A 22,995-nucleotide genomic window follows, 5' to 3' on the forward strand; every position below is an offset into this window, starting at 1 on the left:
GATGGAAGAAGATCAGATGGTTTTAAATTGAGCAGCCATATCTCTATGTGGTCTGCTGCTGATCCAGGGAGCTAGTAATCCTGTAGCAGAAAGGAGTAAATTAGTCTGCAGAGCAACCAAACAACTTAATGACAAGGAAAAGGATGCAGACTTCAGTGCATTCAGGGCCTGCAAAACTCAGATTTTTATCTCTCTCTCTGTGGGAGCATAACAAAGAACACACCTAGAGTGATGATGGGACTGGGCTGTATCAGAAAGGGGATGCTAACTTTAAAAGACTTTCCTGACCTGAGGTGGTGATGGAAGAAAGAAAGAAAATAATCGCCAGACTACAGTGGAAAAGACATTTTTTTGCTATGAGAAAATCTCCATTACCTCCATTGTTTTCATGGAATTCATAACCTACTGTACCTGTTGAATACAAAGGCAATGGAAATGTCTGGATGGCTGCAGCTGGGTTTCACCAGCTTAAGATGTAACACAGATTTCAGTCTTGAAAGACAAAAGTGTTGTGCCTGTTATTTGCCAGTCAAAAACGTTGCTTCTTTCCACATATGGAAAAAAGCCAGGAACATTCCTTACACAGGGGTTTAGTGCAAGCATCCTTAAACCTCTCCATTTACTTTTTGCAAAGCAAAGTGAGTGGGAGGATAAACATGGATATCCGCTGCCTGAAATGGATGCTGGATGCAAGGTTAACTTACTTAGTGCATTTCACATGATTATTACTGCCGGTTGTGGTCTTTCACAGTCATGCATTGCAAACTATTTCCATGAAATGTGAGTTCACGGGCTAGTCACTTGATAAAAACAATTGAGATGAAGAAATTCTTCCAACAGGGTGGATACATAAGAGTTTAATAAGCTTGCCTATCTGCAACACCGTGAAATTGACCAGGAAGAGCTCAAAGATTCAGACATAAAATTCAGACATGTCTACATTGCAATTAGACACCCACAGCTGGCCTGTGCCAGCTGACTCTGGCTCAGGCTAGGGGGGTGATTAATTGCCATGCAGACCCGCCTACCTCACAGGATCCTAGAGCATGGGCTGCAGAAATACAGCGGGAGGAGAATGGAGGCGAGGCTATAGAGAACAAGGAAGGGATCTTTGCTACACCAAACTGCAAGAATATAGAAGTGTGTGTAGCTGTACGTCCTCTTGTTACCGAAAGGGGGAAAGTCTCTAAATGATACTCACTGGTGCTCATTTTATAATTTGTACTGTCTGCTTCTGCATTCTGTAAATACCCCTGGACAGCAAAAGAAAGCTATTTTCTTCTTTGTCCCTGTAACTTGTAGTAGGGGAAGGGGGGTGAATGTTGTACAGTATTACATTATACACTTGTTCCATCTGCTAGTAGAGAGGTAGGCTGGTTACAACTGTGTAAAGTACAGTATTTTTAATTAGAATATGATTTTGTAACTAATAACGTCAATGCTATACAGCTCTGGGGTTTATGATGTAATTGTGAACAGAATTATATAGGGTTTAACTATTTACACGTAGCCTCTTCAGTTGCATCTGAAAGTTTAATAAAGTATGAAACTGGATAAAATTGACATCACATGTCATTTGAAGTCTTTGTCAATTTGGGCAGACTGATCATTTAGATACAGGGATCAGAAGGTATGTTGCCCAAACTGACCCAAATAACTGATCGCCTTTGCTGCTCAGAACTCAGGGCTCTTCCTTGGTCTTTTCCCTTGCTCTAATCACTGTACCACAGGCAGAATGCTGACAGCCTACTTTGTGTTGTTGACCAAGAACCTAAGCTTAGACAATCCTTCTGTCATGGGGTCTGCTCACCTCTAGTGTGCCTTCTCCTGGTTGCCCTGCGGATTAGCTGATTCCAGGTCAGACACCTCTTTTCCGCCTCTCGCCATGTGCCCTGTTTCCTCTTCCTGGCTCTGAGCAAGGCAAGCTGCTTTGTGTTCATGTCTTAGCCCTCCTGCCAAGTCACATGTGTCCTTCCCTTTCAGGGTATCAAATATCTTCTTACAAATGGGCTCAGGCAGTCTTCCTAGTTACTGCCCAGCTAGTGCCACTTCCCCACTGGCTAGTAAGGGAACCTGGGCCTACCCTCTACCCAGGGACCCTCTAAATCAGCAGCCAAGGTCTTTTGCATTCTGGACCTTAGTTGCCTTACTGATCAGCAAGCTCCCCCACTTCTCTAGGTTTGCTAGCCCCAAAACTCTCTCCTCCCAGGGAGTAACTGTAGGTTATTTTGGCCCAAGAACCCAAATCAGACCTCCCTTCTCCCAGCAAGTAACAGCAGACTACTTCCCTGCAGCCAACTTCCTGTCTTTATAAACTCAGCCCAGCTGTGCCTCCTCATCTGGGCTCCTTCATTATTCAGTCAGGTGATTACGTAAGCTGACCTGTCTGGTTAATTAGCCCCCTTCTGAGCCTACATTAACTTCTTCAATGCTAGTGGGGGGTGAACACCCCATCACACCCTCCATGGGCCAGATCATCTCAATAACTCCAGAACAGACCAATACCAATTTAACTTAAAAAAATAGGGAAGAGAGTCAGAGAATCAATGGAAATAAAATTAAAACATGGAGTTTAATATCGAACATTAAAACAAACATCACAGGGTAGGCACTAAGGCTCTTAAAATACAGATTAAGTAAAAATCAAAGACTCTTTCATCCTGAGGCGTTAGCAATGTCCCTGTTTCATTCTCAGGACTGAATCTGCTTGGTCCTACTCAGTAGAAAGTCTCATGGCTTCCCTAGTATCCATAGCAATGGACCCCTGTGTCCACAGGGTGACTCATAACCACCTTACTGGCCAGTTTAGATAGGTCTACATTGCAATAAAACACTCGTGGCAGGCCCATGTCAGCTGACTCAGGTTTGCAGGACTCAGGCTGTGGGGCTATACATTTGCAATGTAGATGGTTGGGCTGGAGCCTGGACTCTGGGACCCCACAAGGAGAGAGGGTTCCCAAGCCCAAATTTTAAAATTTTATTAAGATGATGTTAAAAAAAAATTGTGAACAGAGTTTGAGCATAGAAGTTTCTGGTTATCAGGGAATAATATACAGATTATAATAGATAATTATCGAGCTACACTAAAGTTTTATACCCCTGCAGCCAGAGCCCTGTGAGCCACCCATGGGTGTTTTACTGCAGTGTAGACATACTCTTTGTGGTTGATTTAAACATTTTTCAAACCCCATGAGGGTCATTAAGTCTCCTCTTTGTGCTTTTTCTCCTTCCCTCAAAACTGTTAAAGTTAGCTATCAATTTAATGACTTCCAATCAAACTTTCAGGCTTTTGTACTGTTCACTCAGATTACCTGATCACACAGTGCTAATGGCTCCTTTCCTAGCCATAAAGCACTCTGTGATCCTTCCAGAAAACCCAGACCATTGTACCACCAAATTCTACCATCCAGATAGGCCAAATTTGGATCTAAGACAGTAGGTTTACATGAAGGAAAAATTTGGCACATGGATTCTGAATATTGCAAACTAAGGCTATAATTATAAAGTCATATCAGTGTGGGTGAACTTTTACCCCTGCATGGAGCCCTATGGCTTTCATCCATTGCACCTGCAATGGTCCACTTGAAGGATCACAGCTAATGACACTCATAGCAGCTATTGTTCAGCAAATGCCATTATGAAAATCTAAGGCAAAGGGATTTAATTTATTGTTTTAATATTTTAAGTTAATGTTGTGTATTAATTTAACAGCCAGGGAAGGTGCCCATCTGACAGTAATGGTTAGTGAGGTCCTCTGCTTATACACAGAACGAGATTAGTATACACAGCCACAGTGGATGCTTTTCTAGCTTCCCCTACCGGTGACTCAACCCTTGTTGGAAGAAGTACCTCTGGGGCTTAGACCATAAGTCAGTCTCCATTTCTAGTCAGAAGCTGCTCACTCGTTCTTTGCGTGGTAACAGCAGGGCTCAAACAGAACAAAAAAGGAAAGAGCACATAATGAAATAAGTTTAGCAGCAGCACTTGCACTGGATACAATCTGTGAAAACTTCTCTGTCATGGCAACAAAGCAAACTTGCTACCAAATACTAAACTGAAAAGCTGGCAACATTTTAAACTGATAACAAATGTATATATAGAAATCAGGAGAACATGCAGGGGCGGCTCTAGGCACCAGCAAAGCAAGCACGTGCTTGGGGCAACCCATTTGCAGGGGCGGCAGGGATCCAGCATGGGAGCTGAGAACCAACAGGGGGCCCTGGGAGCTGTAGTTCCTTGGTTAGCTCCCTGCCTATAGAGCCAGCCCTGGAGCAGGGAAAGAACTGCATTTCCCAGCATTCCCTTGCCTACTACCAACAGGAAAGACAGGGAGGGAGTGAGGTAGCTGAGACCTCATGCTGCAGCCTGCTATGAATGGAGAGCTGCACTCTGAAGGGTAGGGATACCATACTTTAACATTCAAAAAATAGGACACTCCACAGGGAGGGAGGGTAGCCCCACCCTGCCACCATCCACCCCCTCTGACTGCCCCCCACAGAAACCCCAACCCATCCAACCTGTCCCCTGATCACCCCCTCCCGGGACCCCTGCCCCTAACTGTCCCCCAGGACCCCACCCCCTATCTAAGCCTCCCTTCTCCTTGTCCCCAACTGCCCCCTCCTGAGACCCCCTCCAACTTCCCCCCAGGACTCCACACCTACCTGTCCCCTGACAAATCCCCAGGACTCCCATGCCTATCCAACCGCTGCCTGTCCCCTGACTGCCCCCCCAACCCCTGACCCATCTAACCCCCCCTTCTCCCTGCCCCTGACTGCCCCCCCGAAGCTCCCCCCAGCCCCCTTACCGTGCCACTCAGACCAGCATGTCTGGCTCCGCGCAGCGCCAGACACACTGCTGCATACATGCTGCTGTGCTCCCCTGTGGAGCCACAGCCACAGCCCCCTCCCGCACCTGCCTTCCAGATTTGAACACTTCAAAATTCAGGAGTGCTCAAGCTCAGTTCGGGCAGCTGTTACTTCATTTCTCCCAAATCAAATATACTGATCCACTGTAACTTGCTGTAGAAAAAGTAGAATAAAATTGAGCAAGAAATGCTTCCCAGTGGTTATTAGGACTGGAATTGCTATTTTCAACAGCCATTGCCTTTTTGTTTGTTTGTTTGTTTGTTTAAAAGGAAGACAGTGATATTGCATTGGCAAATTCCCCATAGAAAGAAAGAGTGGAAGAAAAGAATAATAAAGGCATCTCAACTTTTCCTCATTTATGTAGGACAGCCTTATAATATGCATCCAGATATCCTCCAATCACACAAGCTGAAAATTGTTCCACTTTACTGCAGTTCTGTAACCATATGGGAACCAATCCTATCTGTGTTCTGTGCACATCTAAAATTCATGCTGAACGACCTGCCATGGGAGTGAGTTACCAGTGACCCAGGGCTGCGGCGGAAGGAGGGTGCAGGTGGGGGAGGGGGGGAGAGAGCCCAGGGCTCGGGTGGCAGGAGGTGTGTATGGGGGGCAATGGTGGGGGGGAATGAGGGAGCCCAGAGCTGGGGCGGTAGGAGGTGTGGGTGGGTGGGTAAGGAGAGCCCAGGGCTGGGGCACCAGCGGGGTGCGGCGAGGAGCCCAGGGCTGGGATGGGGGGCAGCCCTGAGAACACGAGCATATGAATATTACTAACATTAGGAAAATTTGAAGGAAAACACTTGTATACTGTAAGAGGGCTAATAAAACATTTGTTCTGTAATATGGATGGAGTATTTCTAGAATATGCCCTCAATATATGATGGATAGATAGCTAATCGTACTAAAAAGGTTTCTTATATAGTTCAGCCTGGATGGTATATAAGTAATTTGAGCCAATTTGGTATAAATATGAGGATTGGTAAGACTGAATACATTCTGGATTACTATATTGACTGGATCATGACTTCAGAAGAGGCCAGAAAGAGTGATGCATTAAAACATTTTATTTTAGGTAAAAACCTCATATTGCATGCAGTTTTCTTTTTTTTTTTTAGCTCCGTGCAATAATCCTTGCAAGGCACATAGTACTCTCACTCTGAGCATGATCAAAGGCAACCAATATATCAATAAACTAAACAAGACAGAGGAGACTGTGCCACCCCACAGTACTGGAGTGTAATTCTGCCCAACCTTCACAGATAGTGCAAGGGCTAGAAGCTCTTTTTGCCCACTTCATCCTGAACACTTGTACCCATGCTAGGCCGAATCTGGTCCTTTGTGATTGCTGTGAATCTCAGTAAATGTGCTTTACAAATACGGAACCCTGCTATTGCAGATTGTATTTAAATGGTCAAGATACCTTATTGTTCTTGTTGCATATATACAGTGCATTGGTTCTCTGTTGTATCACAAGGTACTGTAACATATCTGAAGAATTTAGTCATACTAAAAAAAAAAACCGCACAATGCTTTAGATTAGGCGCTGATCACAGAAATAGTTTGATGTAGTGTTAATTATTTAGTAGTAGATTGGAGATCTTCATTCCTTCCAGATTCCAGTAATGGGATGGTAAGGAGAGACCTTGTTTGCTAGACTGGAGATAGCCTGACTCTTGTGCAAATGATAGTATTTGATCTGACAAGGTCAGTTTGACATTTGAAATAATTCTTCAGATGAAAGATCTGGAAGTAATGAAGACAGGTGCATTTCTCCGAAGCAAATTGAGGTCACCAAGAATTTTAGCCTTGAAAAAGACACCAAAAGACATTTTACTGCTTTAAAATTCCAATTTTTGCATAAATTAAAAATAGTTTCATACTGTTTCTGACTCCAGGAAAATCTGGCCACACTGAAGTCAAGAGCAAAACTCTCATTGACTTCAGTGGAACCAGGAATTAACCCTGATGTTTTCTTTACTGGCTTATTTTTAATTACTTAAACCACAAACTTTAATATGGGAAGGTCACCTAGCTTTTTAATACTGAAATATTAGTTTGATCTGAATAGATATGTTTATCAGTCCTGCTTGATAAAACCTGTAGGAAACAAAAACTTGGTTTCTGGAATTAGCTCCTAGTTTGAATGTTTACAACAATTTATTAATGTAATTGTATTACTTATTAGTCAGTCTTTGGTGTCCAGCAATAAACATTTTACAAAAGAACTCCTCATCTACTGTGTTTTCACCTTCTATACATAAACAGCAAATACTGGGGGGGGGAACCAAAAGTCTGGTGTGTCATGAGTAATATATGAATAATATGTATTAGAGTGTACAACTTTTCCGGTCCTCACCATTTCCTCCTGCAATTAGACCCTTGGAATTCCTAATGTAATAATAGAACAGTGAGTCCTATTTTAACTTTTTCAAACTTCTGTGACTACAAGTTATACATCAATTTCACCAAAGTGATACTATCTTCCCATTAGCACTATTTTATAATGGTGGTCCACATTCTTCTGACTATTACTCTGAATAATAAGAATACTCAGTCATTTAAAATGTTTTGCCCAAAGTGGGGAGGGATAGCTCAGTGGTTTGAGGGCCTGCTAAACCCAAGATTGTGAGTTCACTCCTTAAGGGGGCCATTTAGGGATCTGAGGCAAAAATCTATCTGGGGATTGGTCCTGCTTTGAGTAGGGGGTTGGACTAGTAGATGACCTCCTGAGGTCCCTTCCAACCCTGATATTCTATGAATTATGGGACGAGATGAATACTGTATAGGACAAGGATAGTAGAAAATGGAAACTAGATCCCATTATTTTAGGGGGGGTTGTCAATGTTAACTAGACTAATACATCCAAAGCCTACTTGAGAACATTCAATACATAAATAAACCCAGCTCTTATATAGCACTTTTCATCAGCTGCTTTAAAAAACAACGTTACTAAGGAAAGCAATATAAGGAGAAACACTCCAATTCACAGTTTTTTCAAAAACATTTACCTCTGTCCTCAGTTATATTAGGGACACTACTGCAATGCTGCCCTAAAGCTACTGTAAATGACTATGGGAAAATCATCTCATCACAGCGGAATGCTCCGATTCATACAGCAGGCTCCACAGAGCTCCTACATCATATTCCAGTTTAGGCATGGGAAGTAGGGGTGCGGGGGATACTGCAGCATCCCCAGGTTTTGCACGGGGTCCCGGCTGCCAGCCCTGTGCCTGGCTGCTGCCCAGGGTCCCAGCTGGCAGCCCTGCACCCGGGGTCCCGGCTGTTGGCCCCGTGATCAGGGTCCCGGCTGCCAGTTCTGGGACTCGGCTGCCAGTTCTGGGACTCGGCTACCAGCTCTGTGCCTGGGACTCAGCTCCCGGACTGCATGCGGGGTCCTGGTTGTCGGCCCCATATCCGGGGCTCCGCTTCTGGCCCCGCACCCAGGGTTCCACACCCACCCCTAGCTGTGGCCCCAGCCTTGGACCTCTTATCCCTGTCCATGTTTCCCCCACCGCACCCGAAGCCATGGCCATGCTCCTGGCCTCAGCTGTAGGGGCCGCTGAGGGATGTGAATGGGGTAAGGGCGGGTGCAGCTCAACACCCCCACTCTAAAACTGTTCCAGCACCACTGTATTCCAGGGACAGCATGCGGAAAGCAGATGATGGAGGGAGGGCATGTCTGTTGCATCCTTATACCACAACCATCCTCAGGTGCTATACCCACCCTCCAACCTCAGCTGGCAGCCTGCATAATTTAAATGAGCCTTCAGGGTTGATTAACATTAATTTTAGGGTTAACTATATTCATGTTTTTATTACTATCTACTCCATCTTCCTAAAAAAACTGGCATCATTAAAAAGTTGCTTCTGTATGACAGACTGTTGATTATGCAGCGTGCCTTGCATGGGTTGGGTAAAATCCACCACTTCTCAGGTGTCTGCATTTTGATGGTGCTGTATGTAACTATGACACAATCCTGCAGCTCTTATTTATGAAAAACATAAACTGAACTCAACAGAAATACAGATTGCCAGGTCAGGCCCATAGACTGAAATGTGGTAGAGGACAGGGTGTGAAAAATGGAGGGAGCCATGATTATTGTGGGCATGTCAATGTTTGAGGCTTTACCCCAAGTAGTCACAGATCAACAATCACACTCCCAAAAATCATAAGGTTGGAGTAAAACGCATGGAGATCTAAGAAATAATGCATGTGGACATCTTCCATTTAGCTTCTGTGTAACTATGAACTGATCTTACAGGCCCGACCCACCTTCCACCTGCCCACACCATCCTCACCCCCAAAGGTCCTTCCCAGTCTACCCATAACTATTAGGGTGACCAGCTGCCCCAATTTTATAGGGACAGTCCCGATTTTTGGGTCTTTTTCTTATATAGGCCCCTATAACCCCCCACCCCATCCCGATTTTTCACGTTTGCTGTCTGGTCACCCTAATAACCATATACCCTTCCAGTTCTCAGAGCCTCCTTCTTTGACCCTGCCCAGCTCTGTTCCCCGCCACAGAAACTCCCCCGTTCTCAAACCCTTCCTCTGTGCCCCGCCCTCTCACTGAGCCCTCTCCAGCCCCACCCCTCTATGCCCCAACCTCTCACTGAGCCCTCCCCAGCCCCTCCCCTCTGTGCCCAACCTCCCACTGAGCCCTCCCCAGCCCCTCCCCTCTATGCCCTGCCCAATCACTGAGCCCTCCCCAGTCCCTCCCCTCTGTGCCCTGCCCAATCACTGAGCCCTCCCCAGTCCCTCCCCTTTGTGCCCAGCCCACTCACTGAGCCCTCCTCCAGCTCCTCCCCTCTGTGCCCCACCCAGTCACTGAGCCCTCTCGCAGCTCCTCCCCTCTGTGCCCTGCCCAATCACTGAGTCCTCCCCAACCCCGCCCCTCTGTGTCCCACCTCTCACTAAGCCCCCCTCCAGTCCCTCCCCTCTGTGCCCCGCCCACTCACTGAGCCCTCCCCAGTCCCTCCCCTCTGCGCCCTGCTCACTCACCGAGCGCTCCCAAGCACCCACTGTGCCCCACCCACTCACTGAGCCCTCCCCCAGCCCGTCGCCTTTGCGCCCCGCCCACTCACTGAGCCCTCCCCCAGATCCTCCCCTCTGTGCCCTGCCCACTCACTGCTGCTCCCCGATTTGCGCATGCGCATGTAGGCTGCTGCTCGGTAAGGGAGGGGCGGTTTCGCGACGGGAAAAGGGCCGGGGAGAGTCAGCTGACAGGGTCTCGTGACAGTGTGGGAACCGACTGTGCTTGCGCATAGAAGGCGTTTCGCTGCCGGAGTGAAAATGGCGGCCTCCAGCGCGAGACTCTGAGAGGCTTTAGAGAAACGGGGCGCAGCCGCTGCAGCTAGGCGCTGCGCTCGGCGACGGCAGCAGCTTCTGGGTCTGCCCGCCGCCGTTATCTTCAGCGCCGGCTGCGGCCGGGTGGCAGCCAGGCTGGGGGAGTCCGGGCAGCGCAGCTCTTCGGCCAGGTAAATCCCTCGGGGCTCAGCGCTTGCGTGGAGCAGCGGGATCCCGGGGTGTCCGGCCCGCGCCTGGCTCGCTCGGAGCGTGTGTGACTCCTGCTTGTCACACATTCGCCGGCCATTCACCCCTTCCTGCCGCGGGGTGGCTGTCATACCCCCTCCTTGCCCCAGCATCTCACCCCCTCCTGCCCCATTTGGAGGGGGTGGGATAGAGGAGGCTCATCTACACCTCCTGCCTCACCTGGAGGAGGATGGCACTGGGAGGGCTGTCATACACCGAGCGAAATCCTCTCTTTCTTCCTCCTCCCCCCCCTCTGAAAGAGGCTGTGACACTTGTCAAAAACTCCTCCCCAACTTTCCTTTTCCCAGAAACGGTAACCCATAGCAGAATCGGCTCCTCGCAGTGTTGTCTGAATCAGTTTTATCCCCGAGGAGAGGAGTTAGTGGATGCTTGGCAAAATCTGCATCTTCTTCTTCAGAGGAGACTAATAACCACTCTTAGTGTTTGTTTTTACCCTTCACCTCTTTTTTTCCCCCTCCCACCACTGCAAGATCAAAGTCTTTGGACACCATGGTACACTCTAGAAATAACTTGAGGGTGGGTGACGTATTGGTGAGGGGGTCTCTGTTCTCAACAGGAAATTGGACTTCAGGCTTCAGCAGTAGCTCTGAAGAGGACAAGCTAGAGAAATGTATTTTAGTTCATATGATCTACCCAGAAATGTGCATTCTCCTTTCAATCCTGATGACTTTGCATCCCTTCCTACATCAAATGTTCCAGGTCATTTGAAAGTTTGTTCAGCTTTTCCACTGTGAACTGTAGATGATGTTGGAGGGGGAGAACCTGTCTTGCTCTTAGGAAAGATTTGAGCTAGGGGATGTGAAATGATGGTAATTGAGACTAAATAAAATCTTCATACACAACTAAATCCTCCACCGTTTGAGGGAACTGAAAACATGTCTTTCAGATCAATCTTCAAGCAGTCTCCTTTGTGTCCTTCTCCTCTTCCTTGCACACAAGTTAGACTTTTGCCAGAAAAGCTGAGAAGATAAAATTGAGTAAATGTTTCTCTTCTTACCGTTTAGTCTCATTTCTTGGTATTAATGATTATTTCAGGAAGTCTCTTTTCCTGTTTCCCTTCTTCAGTCTTGTAAATCGTGAGCCTCTGCTTCAGTTTATTTTTAGGAAAGATTTAAGTTTTGGGGATGAATTGTTTCTGTTGGTGGTGATATCTATGTTCAATATGAAATCTAGGGGGTGGGAGCATGAGTGATTCTGATTTCATCCATGAATTTCAAGTCGAGGGGATGTGAGGAGCTACTCCTCTCACTATCTTTTAAACCACTACTTAACTTAGTAGCAGCATTTTGCCAGTGCTCATTTCTAAAAATAAAAAAAAAAAAAGCTATTTAAATGCTAAATTATACTGGGTTTTAGCCCAGATGAGTTCATTAACTTGAAGTTTGGTCTCATCTGTGTTTGTTGTAGGGGGCCAAATGCTAAACCATAACATCAGTAATGCATTCAGGTGAACATTTAAACTTCTTTGATAAATCATATTCAACTTGCTGCAAATGGAAAGATAATGCTTAAAGATTCATAAACTAAACACTTTCTCTACATAACCTATGAACATTTTTCCAAATTATTTTCTTTGTTTTGTTTGCTGCTGTTCTCATTCTCCTTATCTCCATAAAGCAGCTTAGTTTTAAAAAAAACAATAAATCCTGTATGTTTGACTGTTCCCTTTGAATGGTCTAGGATTATACTTTCCATGTACTTACTTGTCTCAGGGATTGAATCATTGAGTATCTTCTGAATGTTCAAACTCTTGGCATTTCAGGAACAGTTCTTCTTAATGGTCAAAACTTCAGATTTGACATAAGTGATATCAAACTAAGGAGATCTGATGAGTATCACTTTAAAAAAAACTTCAGATCTTACTTTAGTAACTTCATACATAAATTTTAATCAATACTCATCTATAAACCTTAATAAATTCAAATATGTGCAAATGAATAACTTCATAGTAACAAAGGCTTAATTTATGTGGCCTACATAGATCTTAGTTAAAAGATCTGAAACATCATTTAAACAAATTTTGGAACATATCACTACAACTTAAATTAATAATGGAAAGTTTGCAATTCTATACCTGCTTTTTAAATAAAAATAAAAAAAATCCACACAAGTCTTCATCCTTCCACAGGCAACTAAATTTGTAATATTAATTATTGAAAAATATCTATTTAAGATCATATTTTGATAGTTTGTTTGATAGTCTCGCCATTTTGTATCTAGTTTTCCTTTTTCCACACATGAATTATACCCCAAAATATTTTGATCTTGTTTCACGAATTTTTTGTGAAAGAATTTTGGGCTGCACCAGTAACTTTTAAAATCCACAGTATATAGCAGGGGTAGGCAACCTCTGGCACATGTGCCAAAGACGGCATGCAAGCTGATTTTCAGTGGCACTCACACTACCTGGGTCCTGGCCACTGGTCTGGGGAGCTCTGCATTTTAATTTAATTTTAAATGAAGCTTCTTAAACATTTTAAAAAACCTTATTTGCTTTACAAACAACAATAGTTTAGTTATATATTATAGACTTGTAGAAAGAGACCTTCTATAACGTTAAAATGTATTACTTGCACGCGAAACCTTAAATTAGAGTGAATAAACGAAGACTCGGCATGCCACTTGTGAAAGGTTGCCGACCTGGTATACAGTAAGAGACAAGCAATATTGGATTTTCAAATAGTTGGGTTTATTTCTTTTTAAACATCAACTCATGAATGAAACAGGCTGCTGTTTTTAAAAACATGAAGTGGTAAAGGCTTGCCTGAGAGGTGCAGTGGGAGTATAGGTTTATTTTACTTTTGAAAGTAAATAATTCAGCACAGTAGTGGGAGAAAGGAGTGTTGCACAAAGGGGAGTGGTAGCTAGGATGATACTTAAGAGACTTGGCAGAAATGAAGCTTGCTTTTAGACAAAACCGTTGAAATTTTCTGGTATTTCTTAAGGGACTCTGTGAAAAGGAAATTGTTACTTTTCAAAGTCTTGTCTCTTATAATTGTATAGAGGGAACCAACACCATTAAAAAGCAGAATGCTCAGTACAAAAAGCACTTTGTTTATATGACTTACTGCTTAAAGCTATCTCTATCTTCGAAAGGTGCCATAAACTGTTCGTTTGGCTTTAGATCTTTAATGATCCTTGCAGGGTAGAGGATAGACTTAAGAGGTTCCAGCCCATGTCTGTTGACAAACATCTGTTTACCTGGAATGAACGTATAGTCTATCTGTATTTTGACTTTCCTAATTTAAAATGGAATAAAGGATCAAGTATGCAGATTGTTTTAGAAAGCCTATTCCTATCCCCTCCCTCAGTCTCTTCACTTAAGCCTCTTTCCAGCTGGTCTCCATTGTCTACTCCATCCTCTGCTCAGTCTTGCTCCCGTCTTTTGTTACTTCTTTTAAGTAATCCCTTCCTATCTTCCCTTGTCTCCCACTGATGCCTTACAGTACACTTTATTAATTTCACCCCAATATTACATAATAAAAAATTGTTACACAAGTATGATACAAACAAAGCCAATGGTTTGCAGGTATGTTGCCCTTTCCCCACCTTGTGTCTGGCTTGTGTATTTAGATTGTATACTCTTTTTGAAGACCACCATCTTACTGTTTGGGGTCCTGCAGTGGTAGGCACTCTACAATCTTAGTAGGCCCCTACTTGCTACTGTAATGCAAATACTAAACATGTCACTTTGAGATATAAAAGATTGAAATAGCATAGAAATAGGCTTTTGGGGAGTAAAAAAAAAAAAATTGGTTTCACTGGTGGTTCAAATTTAGGCTCCAGTTCAAGCGCATGAGTAACTTATGCTTGAGAACTCTTCCATTGAATTCAATGGAACTACTCATGAATGTGAAGTACTTATATTTGAGTGTTTGGAGGCTCAGGGCCCTAGTTTCTAACCATGGTATTAGAGAAATGAGTTATCAGCAGACTTCCCTTTCTAAAATAAAAACCTAAACAAAGATCCCTTTCTAGTCTTGGCCAACACCTGATGGTGTACAGTGTTGCAAAATTAAAATGGAACAGAAGGGTTAAAATTAGTGATGGTTTGTATAGGTGCAACCCACTGGTGAGTGTTTTATGTAAAAATCTTAAGGCAGGGAACACGCAACTTTTAAACTCTATTAGACCCTTTGTAATAGATACATGACACTAGTATCTTATTAACTCAGTACTGTATGCAGTGCAAGGAAAATGCAAGTCTCCCTTTTCCCAATATTTCATTCATTCTTACAATACTGTAACTGCAAAATATTGCTAAATAAACTTTCTTGGTCTTGTGGGAAGCTTGTGTAACTTCCATACAGTAGTTTATAAAACCTGGAGAGTGCTTTAGAAAATGCCTGTGGAAACAAATGGAATATTCCATACTTCACTTTAACAAAAATAAAACAACTAGATGCCAAGTTGAAGCTGGTGTAGGTGATAGCACTACTATTACATGCAACTGAGCTAGGTTTCAGTAGTTTTCTGGCCTCCAACACTTAAACTGTGGTGGATAATTGTATGGATTACAGTGGTCCCTGAAAGCACCTGTTCTGATCAGATCCCAGTTGTGCTTTAGGCACTGTAGAAACCTACTGAAAGTGTTAAAGACTGGCAACAATGAAGCTTTGCTTTTAGACAAAAAGTCTGAACATTTCTGGTATTAAGAGAATCTCTTGTCAGATTAAAACCTTTTTTGTAACTGACACATTCACCTGTTGCATCTTAACTACTGGATGCAGGGGAGGGTGGATAAGATGAGCATGATCTTGCAGTGACTGTGTATGCAATAGTGCACCCCTACTTAGCTGTTATCACCTATGCTTTGGTAAATTTGTCTGTCATGTACTTATATTGCCCCCATTATTATAGGACCGGTCTACACTAAAGCTGTAAGTTGACCTAAGTTACGCTACTTCAGTTACGTACGTTACAAAACTGAAGTCTACACTGTGCTGTGTTAAGGGGAGGCACTCTCCTGCTGACTTACCTTCTGCCTCTCAGATTTAGCCACGAGTATCTGAGCAACTCACAATCTTTAGAGTACCTTAGCCTTTCAGGTAGGGAAGGTACAGCTACAATTATTCCATATTCTCACTTGATGAGATCCGAGGGGCATGGAGAGTCTGCTTTCCAGAGAACTTTGTCTAGTGACAGGAGTTACAGTTCCCCTTTCAGTTCTTGCTGAGTTGGTAGGAAGCTTAAAATTGGAAAATGAATTCTGGTCTTGTCAAAGAATCATAGAAAAGTAGAGCTGGACGGGACTTGGAGTGGTCATCTAATCCATCCCCTTCTGCTGAGGCAGTGACAGGTATATTTAGACCATCCCTGGCAAGTGTTCAAAACCTCCAGTGGCGGGGATTCCACAACCACCTTGGAAACCTGCTCAAGTGCTTAACTATCCGTAGATTAGATATTAGGAAAAATTAACTGCTTCTAAATCTCCTTGCTGCAGACTACTGACAAGCAAACAGTCCATATCAAGGCCAAATAAACTTATGTTGGAGGTTTTTTTTTCCTGAAGTACATATACCTTTTTACATTCAGAAAACAGTTGCTGTGGATGGCTATTGGATGGTTCCAAAAGACTGTTCTAGTATTTATGTGCAGAAAACCTTGGTAAAACTGCTAAGTATTCCAGTAGCAAACATTTGTGAGAGCAGTTTATGGCTGTGTTCGATATTTTCATTAAAATAATAAAAAAGAATCACATCAAAGTTGTAACATGCTGAGACAAAAGCCAAGAAAATCAAAATGATATATAACTCAGTCTTCAATTCACTAACTCAGTTCTCATTATCCTAACTTTTATTGGCTTGTGTCAATAGATGCTTGAATAAATAACTTAATACTTCTGGAGTAAATTGCCCATGGGCCGTGTAACCTGAATATTTCCCTTAAAATGTTTGGTAAGATTGAAAGAATGGATGTATGTAGCCAGAGGTGTATTAAACAAATGATTCATCTTCTCTTGAGCTAATTCATGGTTAGGAATATATCCATTTGATAAATGTCACTGAACTACTTTAATATCAGTGGGAGCCGTGAAGAACTCCATAGATTTGAGACTTGTTCCCTAAACTAATATGCCAGCATAGATACTGTTCAGCCCTTGGATACTGTTTGATAGAGCTGATATTAGACTACTTCATGGTGTTGCATCTCAGATTTAGTGAAATATTTCCAACAGTTTAGTCTTGATTCTGCTCCTGATTTTAAGTACTTGCTTATCTAAGGTAAATTAGAAATGTAAATAACATATCAAGTATATAGATACATGTTCATAGGTATGCTTATAGGACTAGGACTTTGCCTGCCTTGGCCCTGCCCTGAGGAGCTTACAACCTAAATGATCAAGAACACTGAGTGATGGCAAGAAAATTGTGAAGGTGTGGGAAGGGAAATGTGAAGGCTAATATCTTGATTCTATCCATTTGGATAGAATAGAGAATGCCTAGTTCTCTGAAAAGTGGCCCTAAGAATTGCAAGAAATTCACAGATCTGCAGTGCTTAATCTTATCACTATTTCATACTTATATATAATAAAAAAAAATACAGGCAAATCAGACCTCATTATACTGGCACTTCAATTCAGGTGCATTTATTTTCCTATGCTTACCCATAAATAGGGCATGTATTACTTTTCATGACTCTGTAAATTCGTTTTGTAAGGTGTAACATTTTCAAAAGTGACCTAGGCTCCTAAGTCCCATTGACTTTCAATGAATTAATTGCTGAAGCCACTTTTGAAAATGGAATTTAGGCTTCTGAGTCATTTAAGTGCTTTTTTTTTTTTTTTTTTTCCAAGGATGGTGCCCCAAATTCCTCATCAGGTTTGGGTCTGCATACCTAGTAATGATGTGCCTTTTTTTCCATTCAGGAGTTCTAAAAATTTTCCATTGTGGACCACACTTATGCAGAGATACCTTGTTTAATTCAGGATGACATGTCCTTCCATTCATGATTGTGTAACATCCCTGTAATAATTCTTTCCTGATATTAAACTTTTTAGCTGTCTTCTAATGCCATTTATGATTGGGGGATTCTTGTGCTGACTTCACCTAGTTTACCTTGCAGTAAAACTAAAGTGCCTTGTCTTCATTGTATTTTTAGCTTGGAATAGCTCATGCATGTTAGTAACTTCCAGGTAAAATATACCTCTTTCAGCAGTGAAGACATGGCCTTAGTGTCTCTAGTATCTTCTAGTGTTTAACTGCTATGATAGGTGGAATAGGAAACCCAAAGTCTAGTTAGTTGTGGTAACCTACTTTAAAACTTAGTTTATATTGAGTATTTAAAAGTAAATGTTATATAGTGTCTAATTACGTAGTATTTACAAGATAGGTCGGTAATCGTTAGATTTCTCTGATCTTGAGAGATTCTTCCTTCCTCAGTTTTTTCCATCAAATGTGCTCAGTTAACAAGTAAAAATGCTGTCATCTTTGATCCAGACTCATCCTGGAATAGGAAAATAAAGCTGTTTCCTCCCCTTTAGTTCTGTCAGGGCTGTCAAGCAATTAAAAAAAAAATTGTGATTAATCATACAATTAATTGCAATGTAAATAATAGAATATCATTTATTTAAATAGTTTTGGATGTTTTCTACATTTTCAAATATATTGATTTCAATTACAACAAAGAATACAAAGTGTACAGTGCTCACTCTATATTTTTATTACAAATATTTGCACTATAAAAAACAAAAGAAATAGTATTTTCCAATTCACCTAATACGAGCACTATAGTGCAGTCTCTTTATCATGAAAGTTGAACTTGCAAATGTAGACTTATGTAGAAAAAAATCTGTTTTATTCTTGAATGCCGATGTAAAACTTTAAAGCCTACCAGTCCATTCAGTCCTGTTTGTCTGAGCGACTGGTTGAACAAGAAATAAGTTTGGTTGTTTACATTTGCAGGCAATAATGCTGCCCACTTCTTGTTCACAATGTCACCTGAAAGTGAGAACAAGCGTTCTCATGGCACTGTTGTAGTCGGTGTCACAAGATATTTACATGCCGGATGTGCCAAAGATTCATATGTCTCTTCATGCTTCAACCACCATTCCAGAGGACATGTGTCCATGCTGATGATGGGCTCTCCTCCAAAGCAGTGAGGACCGACACATGTTCATTTTCATCATCTGAGTCAGATGCCACCAGCAGAAGGTTGATTTTCTTTTTTTGGTGGTTCAGGTTCTATAGTTTCCGCATCCGAGTGTTGCTCTTTTAAGACTTCTGAAAGCATGCTCCACACCTCATCCCTCTCAGATTTTGGAAGGCACCTCAGATTCTTAAACCTTGGGTCAAGTGCTGTTAGCTATCTTTAGAAATCTCACATTGGTATCTTTGCATTTTGTCAAATCTGCAGTGAAAGTGTTCTTAAAATGAATAACGTGCTGAGTAGTCATCAGAGATTGCTATAACATGAAATATATGGCAGACTGCAGGTAAAACAGAGCTGGAGATATACAATTCTCCCCCAACGAGTCACAAATTTAATTAACACTTTTTTTTTAACTAGTATCATCAGCTCCAGAAGCATGTCCTCTGGAATGGTGGTCAAAGCATGAAGGGGCATATGAATGTTTAGCATATCTGGCACGTAAATACCTTGCAATGCCGGCTACAAAAGTCCCATGTGAACATCAGTTCTCACTTCCTGGCAGGGCTGCGGAGAGTGGGTTCAGGACCCGGTGAAAAAATTTTTTCAGGCCCCCCCAGCAAGGGCGGACCAGCTAAACAGGGCCAACAAGAGTGGGGGGAGCCGGGCTCTGGGCCCCGGTAATTTTGTACTGGCTTCTCCCCCCCCCCCCCCCCCTCGGCCCTGCTTTCTGGTGACATTGTAAATAAAAAGCAGGCAGCATTATCTCCTGTAAATGCAAACAAACTTGTTTGTTTTAGCGACTGGCTGAACAAGAAGTAGGACTGAGGGAACTTGTAGGCTCTAAAGTTTTGCACTGTTTTGTTTTTGAGTGCGGTTATGTAATAAAAAAATCTACATTTGTAAGTTGCACTTTCACGATAGCGATTGCAGTGCTGTACTTGTATGAGGTGAATTGAAAAATAGTATTTATTTTAATTTTTACCATGCAAATATTTGTAATAAAAATATAAAGTGAGCAATGTACACTTTGTATTTTGTGTTGTAATTAAAATAAATATATCTGAAAACGTAGGACAACTTCCAAAAATATTTAATGAATTTCAATTGGTATACTATTAAGTGATTAAAAAGGCAATTAATAACTATTTATTTTTTTTAGTTAATTGCATGAGTTAACTGCGATTAATTGACAGCCTTACTAATAATATTCTGGAACTTGGCTAAATTGTATTGATTAGCTATGAGTGTGTAAGCAGCTCCTGCTCACACACTCATAGCTATATTGTGCAAAGGGTAACCAGAGTGAAATTATCTTAGCCAGTTAAGAAAACAGATGTCATCTTTACCTAACATACTTGATTTTGTGTCCTCTGAATCATATCAGACAATAAAACTAAATTTGCTTCCTTCTTTGGGAAGTTATTAAAGTGGGGATTGTTTTCTGTGCGTACAGTAATACTAGTGTCTTTTAAGCAGATAGGAGTAACGCAATATTGGCTGCTCTTAGATCATTGCATGCTGGTAATAGGGAGGAGAAGAAATGAAATACTTAATACTCTGCAACCAGTGAATAGTTGAAAACCGTATTCCTTCAAGTTGCTAAATCTGAGCAGTGGTCAAGTATCTCAGGAGGTCTTAAATTGCAAACAGACCCGAGTGAAAGATAAATGAATTTAATCCTTGTATCACATGTATTTTAGAGCATATTGGTGATTAGTGGTTGTATTTGGTCTTAATTAAGATCATAAGTATTAACATGAGATCTATTTTGTTTCAGGTCTGGGCACAAAATGAATATAATTAGGGAAAATAAAGATCTTGCTTGTTTCTACACAACAAAACATTCATGGAGGGGAAAGTAAGTAGTTTTTAAATCTATTACTTTGTCTCATGTCCATACAAAATACTGTCATGTGTAATCAAAATAGCTATCCTATCCTGTTTCTGATCTCTAATTGTATACTCTCAAGTCTTTAAAAATGTTGTGGAGCTGAAGGCTCATGTTACTATAAAGTCTCTGCTCTGACTTAAGGTGAGCAGATAGCAACTGTGGGGGAAAAAATGGGACGGGGTGGAGAGTAATCGGCACCAATATAGGGAAAAAGTCCCCCAAAATGGGACTGTCCCTTTAAAAACGGGACATCTGGTCACTCAACTCTGACTGCCTCTTCAGAAGCTAGAACTACTACTGTTTAACCATCTGCTCAGCCTGCCTTCATCCACTTCTGTTCCAATTCTCTTCTCTACTGTAGGTTTCCCAGTTTTCAAGAAAAGACATCTGGGCTATGCTGTCTGATTGTCTTGGTTTCTGTTGCACTAGTGAGATTAAAAAAGTGACTAGTCAAAGTATTTTAAATTACATAAATGGAGATGTAATAAATTTTCAAACTACTACCTGAATATTTAGAAACTGCTTTTTTCATGAGTGTCGTGTGTGTTTTCCCCCCCCCCCCCATTTCCCTTTTAATGGACAAGATCACTAGTCTGTACTTCTTCTTGGGCTAGGTCTACACTACCCGCTTGAATTGACAGGTAGAAATCGACCTCTCGGGGATCGATTTATCGCGTCCCATCGGGATGCGACAGTCGATCCCCGAATCGACGCTCCTACTCTCCCAGCGTAGGTGGGAGTAAGTGCCATTGACGGGAAGCCACAGAGGTCGATTTTTGCCGCCGTCCCTACAGCGGGGTAAGTCGGCTGCGATACGTCGAATTCAGCTACGCGAATAGCGTAGCTGAATCTGCGTATCTTAAATCGACCCCTCCCCCTGTAGTGAAGACCTGCCCTTAGACTGTATTGTTCTGCGTTAACCGCTGAACTACTAATGACAGGTTTCAGGTTGGTAAGACAACTCCCACCTGTTTATGCTCTCTGTATGTGTGTATATATATCTCCTCAATATATGTTCCATTCTATAGGCATCCGAAGAAGTGGGCTGTAGTCCACGAAAGCTTATGCTCTAATAAATTTGTTAGTCTCTAAGGTGCCACAAGTACTCCTGTTCTTCTCTTTGAACTACTAATGGAGATTATTTTGGGAACACCTGTTCTGATGCATTGTAGACAATCTTAAATCTTTTTCACTAGGTAATGTAAAAAACCTTTCACTACTGCTGACACAATAGTGGATCTGAACTGGTCTTAGTGAAGGTGGGAGCCTTACCATACATGTTGCTCCAGCATTTGTCTTCAATACCATAAGTTAAATATAAGTAAGTCTGAGCTGGATACTATTGCCAGAGCTCGAGAGCAGCATATCCGTGTTTTAGGCACTACTGCAGCTAAAGTAGTGTTGGCAATAGTGGCAAATCTTTGTAAAAATTCCCTAGTGTAGACAAGGCTTACTGTTCATTAGCCAAGCAGAGACATGGCAAATTTTCAGTGTATAATTTCCACGTGCCTTCATGCTGTGACTGTTTGGATACTAAAGCAAAATGCAATGTTGTATTTGAGGTTTTGCAAATAGAAGTCACAATTCAAAGTACAATAGTCACTAACTTTGTTTACTGATTCTGGTTTTAAAATCAAACCTAATTTTACTTTAATTCAGTCTTTGGCATATAAGATGCCTTGTCTAGTTTTTAAAAGCAAATAATTATTCACTTAAGTGTGCTGCTTAGAATGCTACAGAGGGACTTTGTTTTAAGTGTTTGCTTTCTGGTACTTCAACCTAAAAACAAACAACCATACGCTGAGCTAAAGCTTTTTAAGATTATCATTCTAAAAATGCCATAAGACTACAGGGCCAAGCTGTCACCTGTATTGAACATACAATGGTTACATATTATCTGAGAAACTGTGGCATCCAGAAGTATCACTTCAGTGGTGACATGAAGGAGAGGGACATAAGCCTCAGGCAAGTGCTTTTTTTTCAACTTTCAACCCAAACCTGAACCGAGGTGATATGATGCATTTAGAGCATACAATTGAAGTGTAGGGGGGGAAAAAACATGAAAATAGCTTTTATTTATTCATTGCCCCATCTATCGCCTTGCACGATAAACTTAAATTTGGAGGCCTACACAAAAATAAAACTCAAATCCTGGGTTACTTCCTACTATGATGATTGACTTTCAACTTGGCAGTACTGTGAAGTAGAACGTATAGTGAAGTTACCTCCCTTGGTATTTCCTGACATCTGCAATATTGCTGGCATATTTTTCAATCCAATGTTTGGAGTATGAATATTTCTGAAATTCTGCTCTACCTGATCTTAGAATAGGAATGAAACTCCGCTCTGTTAAACAGCATTCTTACCAGCAGCAAATCTTCCTGCACAGTTTGACTGTTTCATAGTGCGATAGAAGTTCTTTAGTGTGTTTGTGTGGGGACTGTTTGAATTGATCCAGCATTCAACTCTTACATGTAGTAGCATTCACTGTAGAACTGTAGGATAGCATCTCTTTCATGCGCTTGCTTTCTGAATTCTTGGAGTACAGTGTACTCCTCCCCGTTGGGGACAGATACGGGGTTAGCCTGTAGACA

At 42.1% G+C, this 22,995-nt stretch overlaps 1 protein-coding gene across 4 annotated transcripts in view; it reads left to right on the forward strand.

Annotated features, from left to right (window-relative positions):
* Positions 1–10,090: 10,090 nt before the first annotated feature.
* DNAJC13 (DnaJ heat shock protein family (Hsp40) member C13) overlaps positions 10,091–22,995 on the forward strand; it is a 95,786-nt gene continuing 82,881 nt past the window's right edge. For 2 of the 4 annotated variants that reach the window (XM_034760924.1, XM_034760925.1), the window contains exons 1-2: positions 10,095–10,343; positions 20,288–20,368. In XM_034760924.1, coding sequence (XP_034616815.1) covers positions 20,301–20,368 — 68 coding nt within the window. In that variant the 5' untranslated portion in view covers positions 10,095–10,343; positions 20,288–20,300. Of the gene's footprint in view, positions 10,344–20,287; positions 20,369–22,995 lie in introns of all 4 variants that reach the window. The other 2 variants (XM_034760926.1, XR_004644487.1) reach the window with 2 other exon arrangements.

Source organism: Trachemys scripta, chromosome 2 (assembly GCF_013100865.1).
Source record: "Trachemys scripta elegans isolate TJP31775 chromosome 2, CAS_Tse_1.0, whole genome shotgun sequence".
Lineage (NCBI taxonomy): Eukaryota > Metazoa > Chordata > Testudines > Emydidae > Trachemys > Trachemys scripta.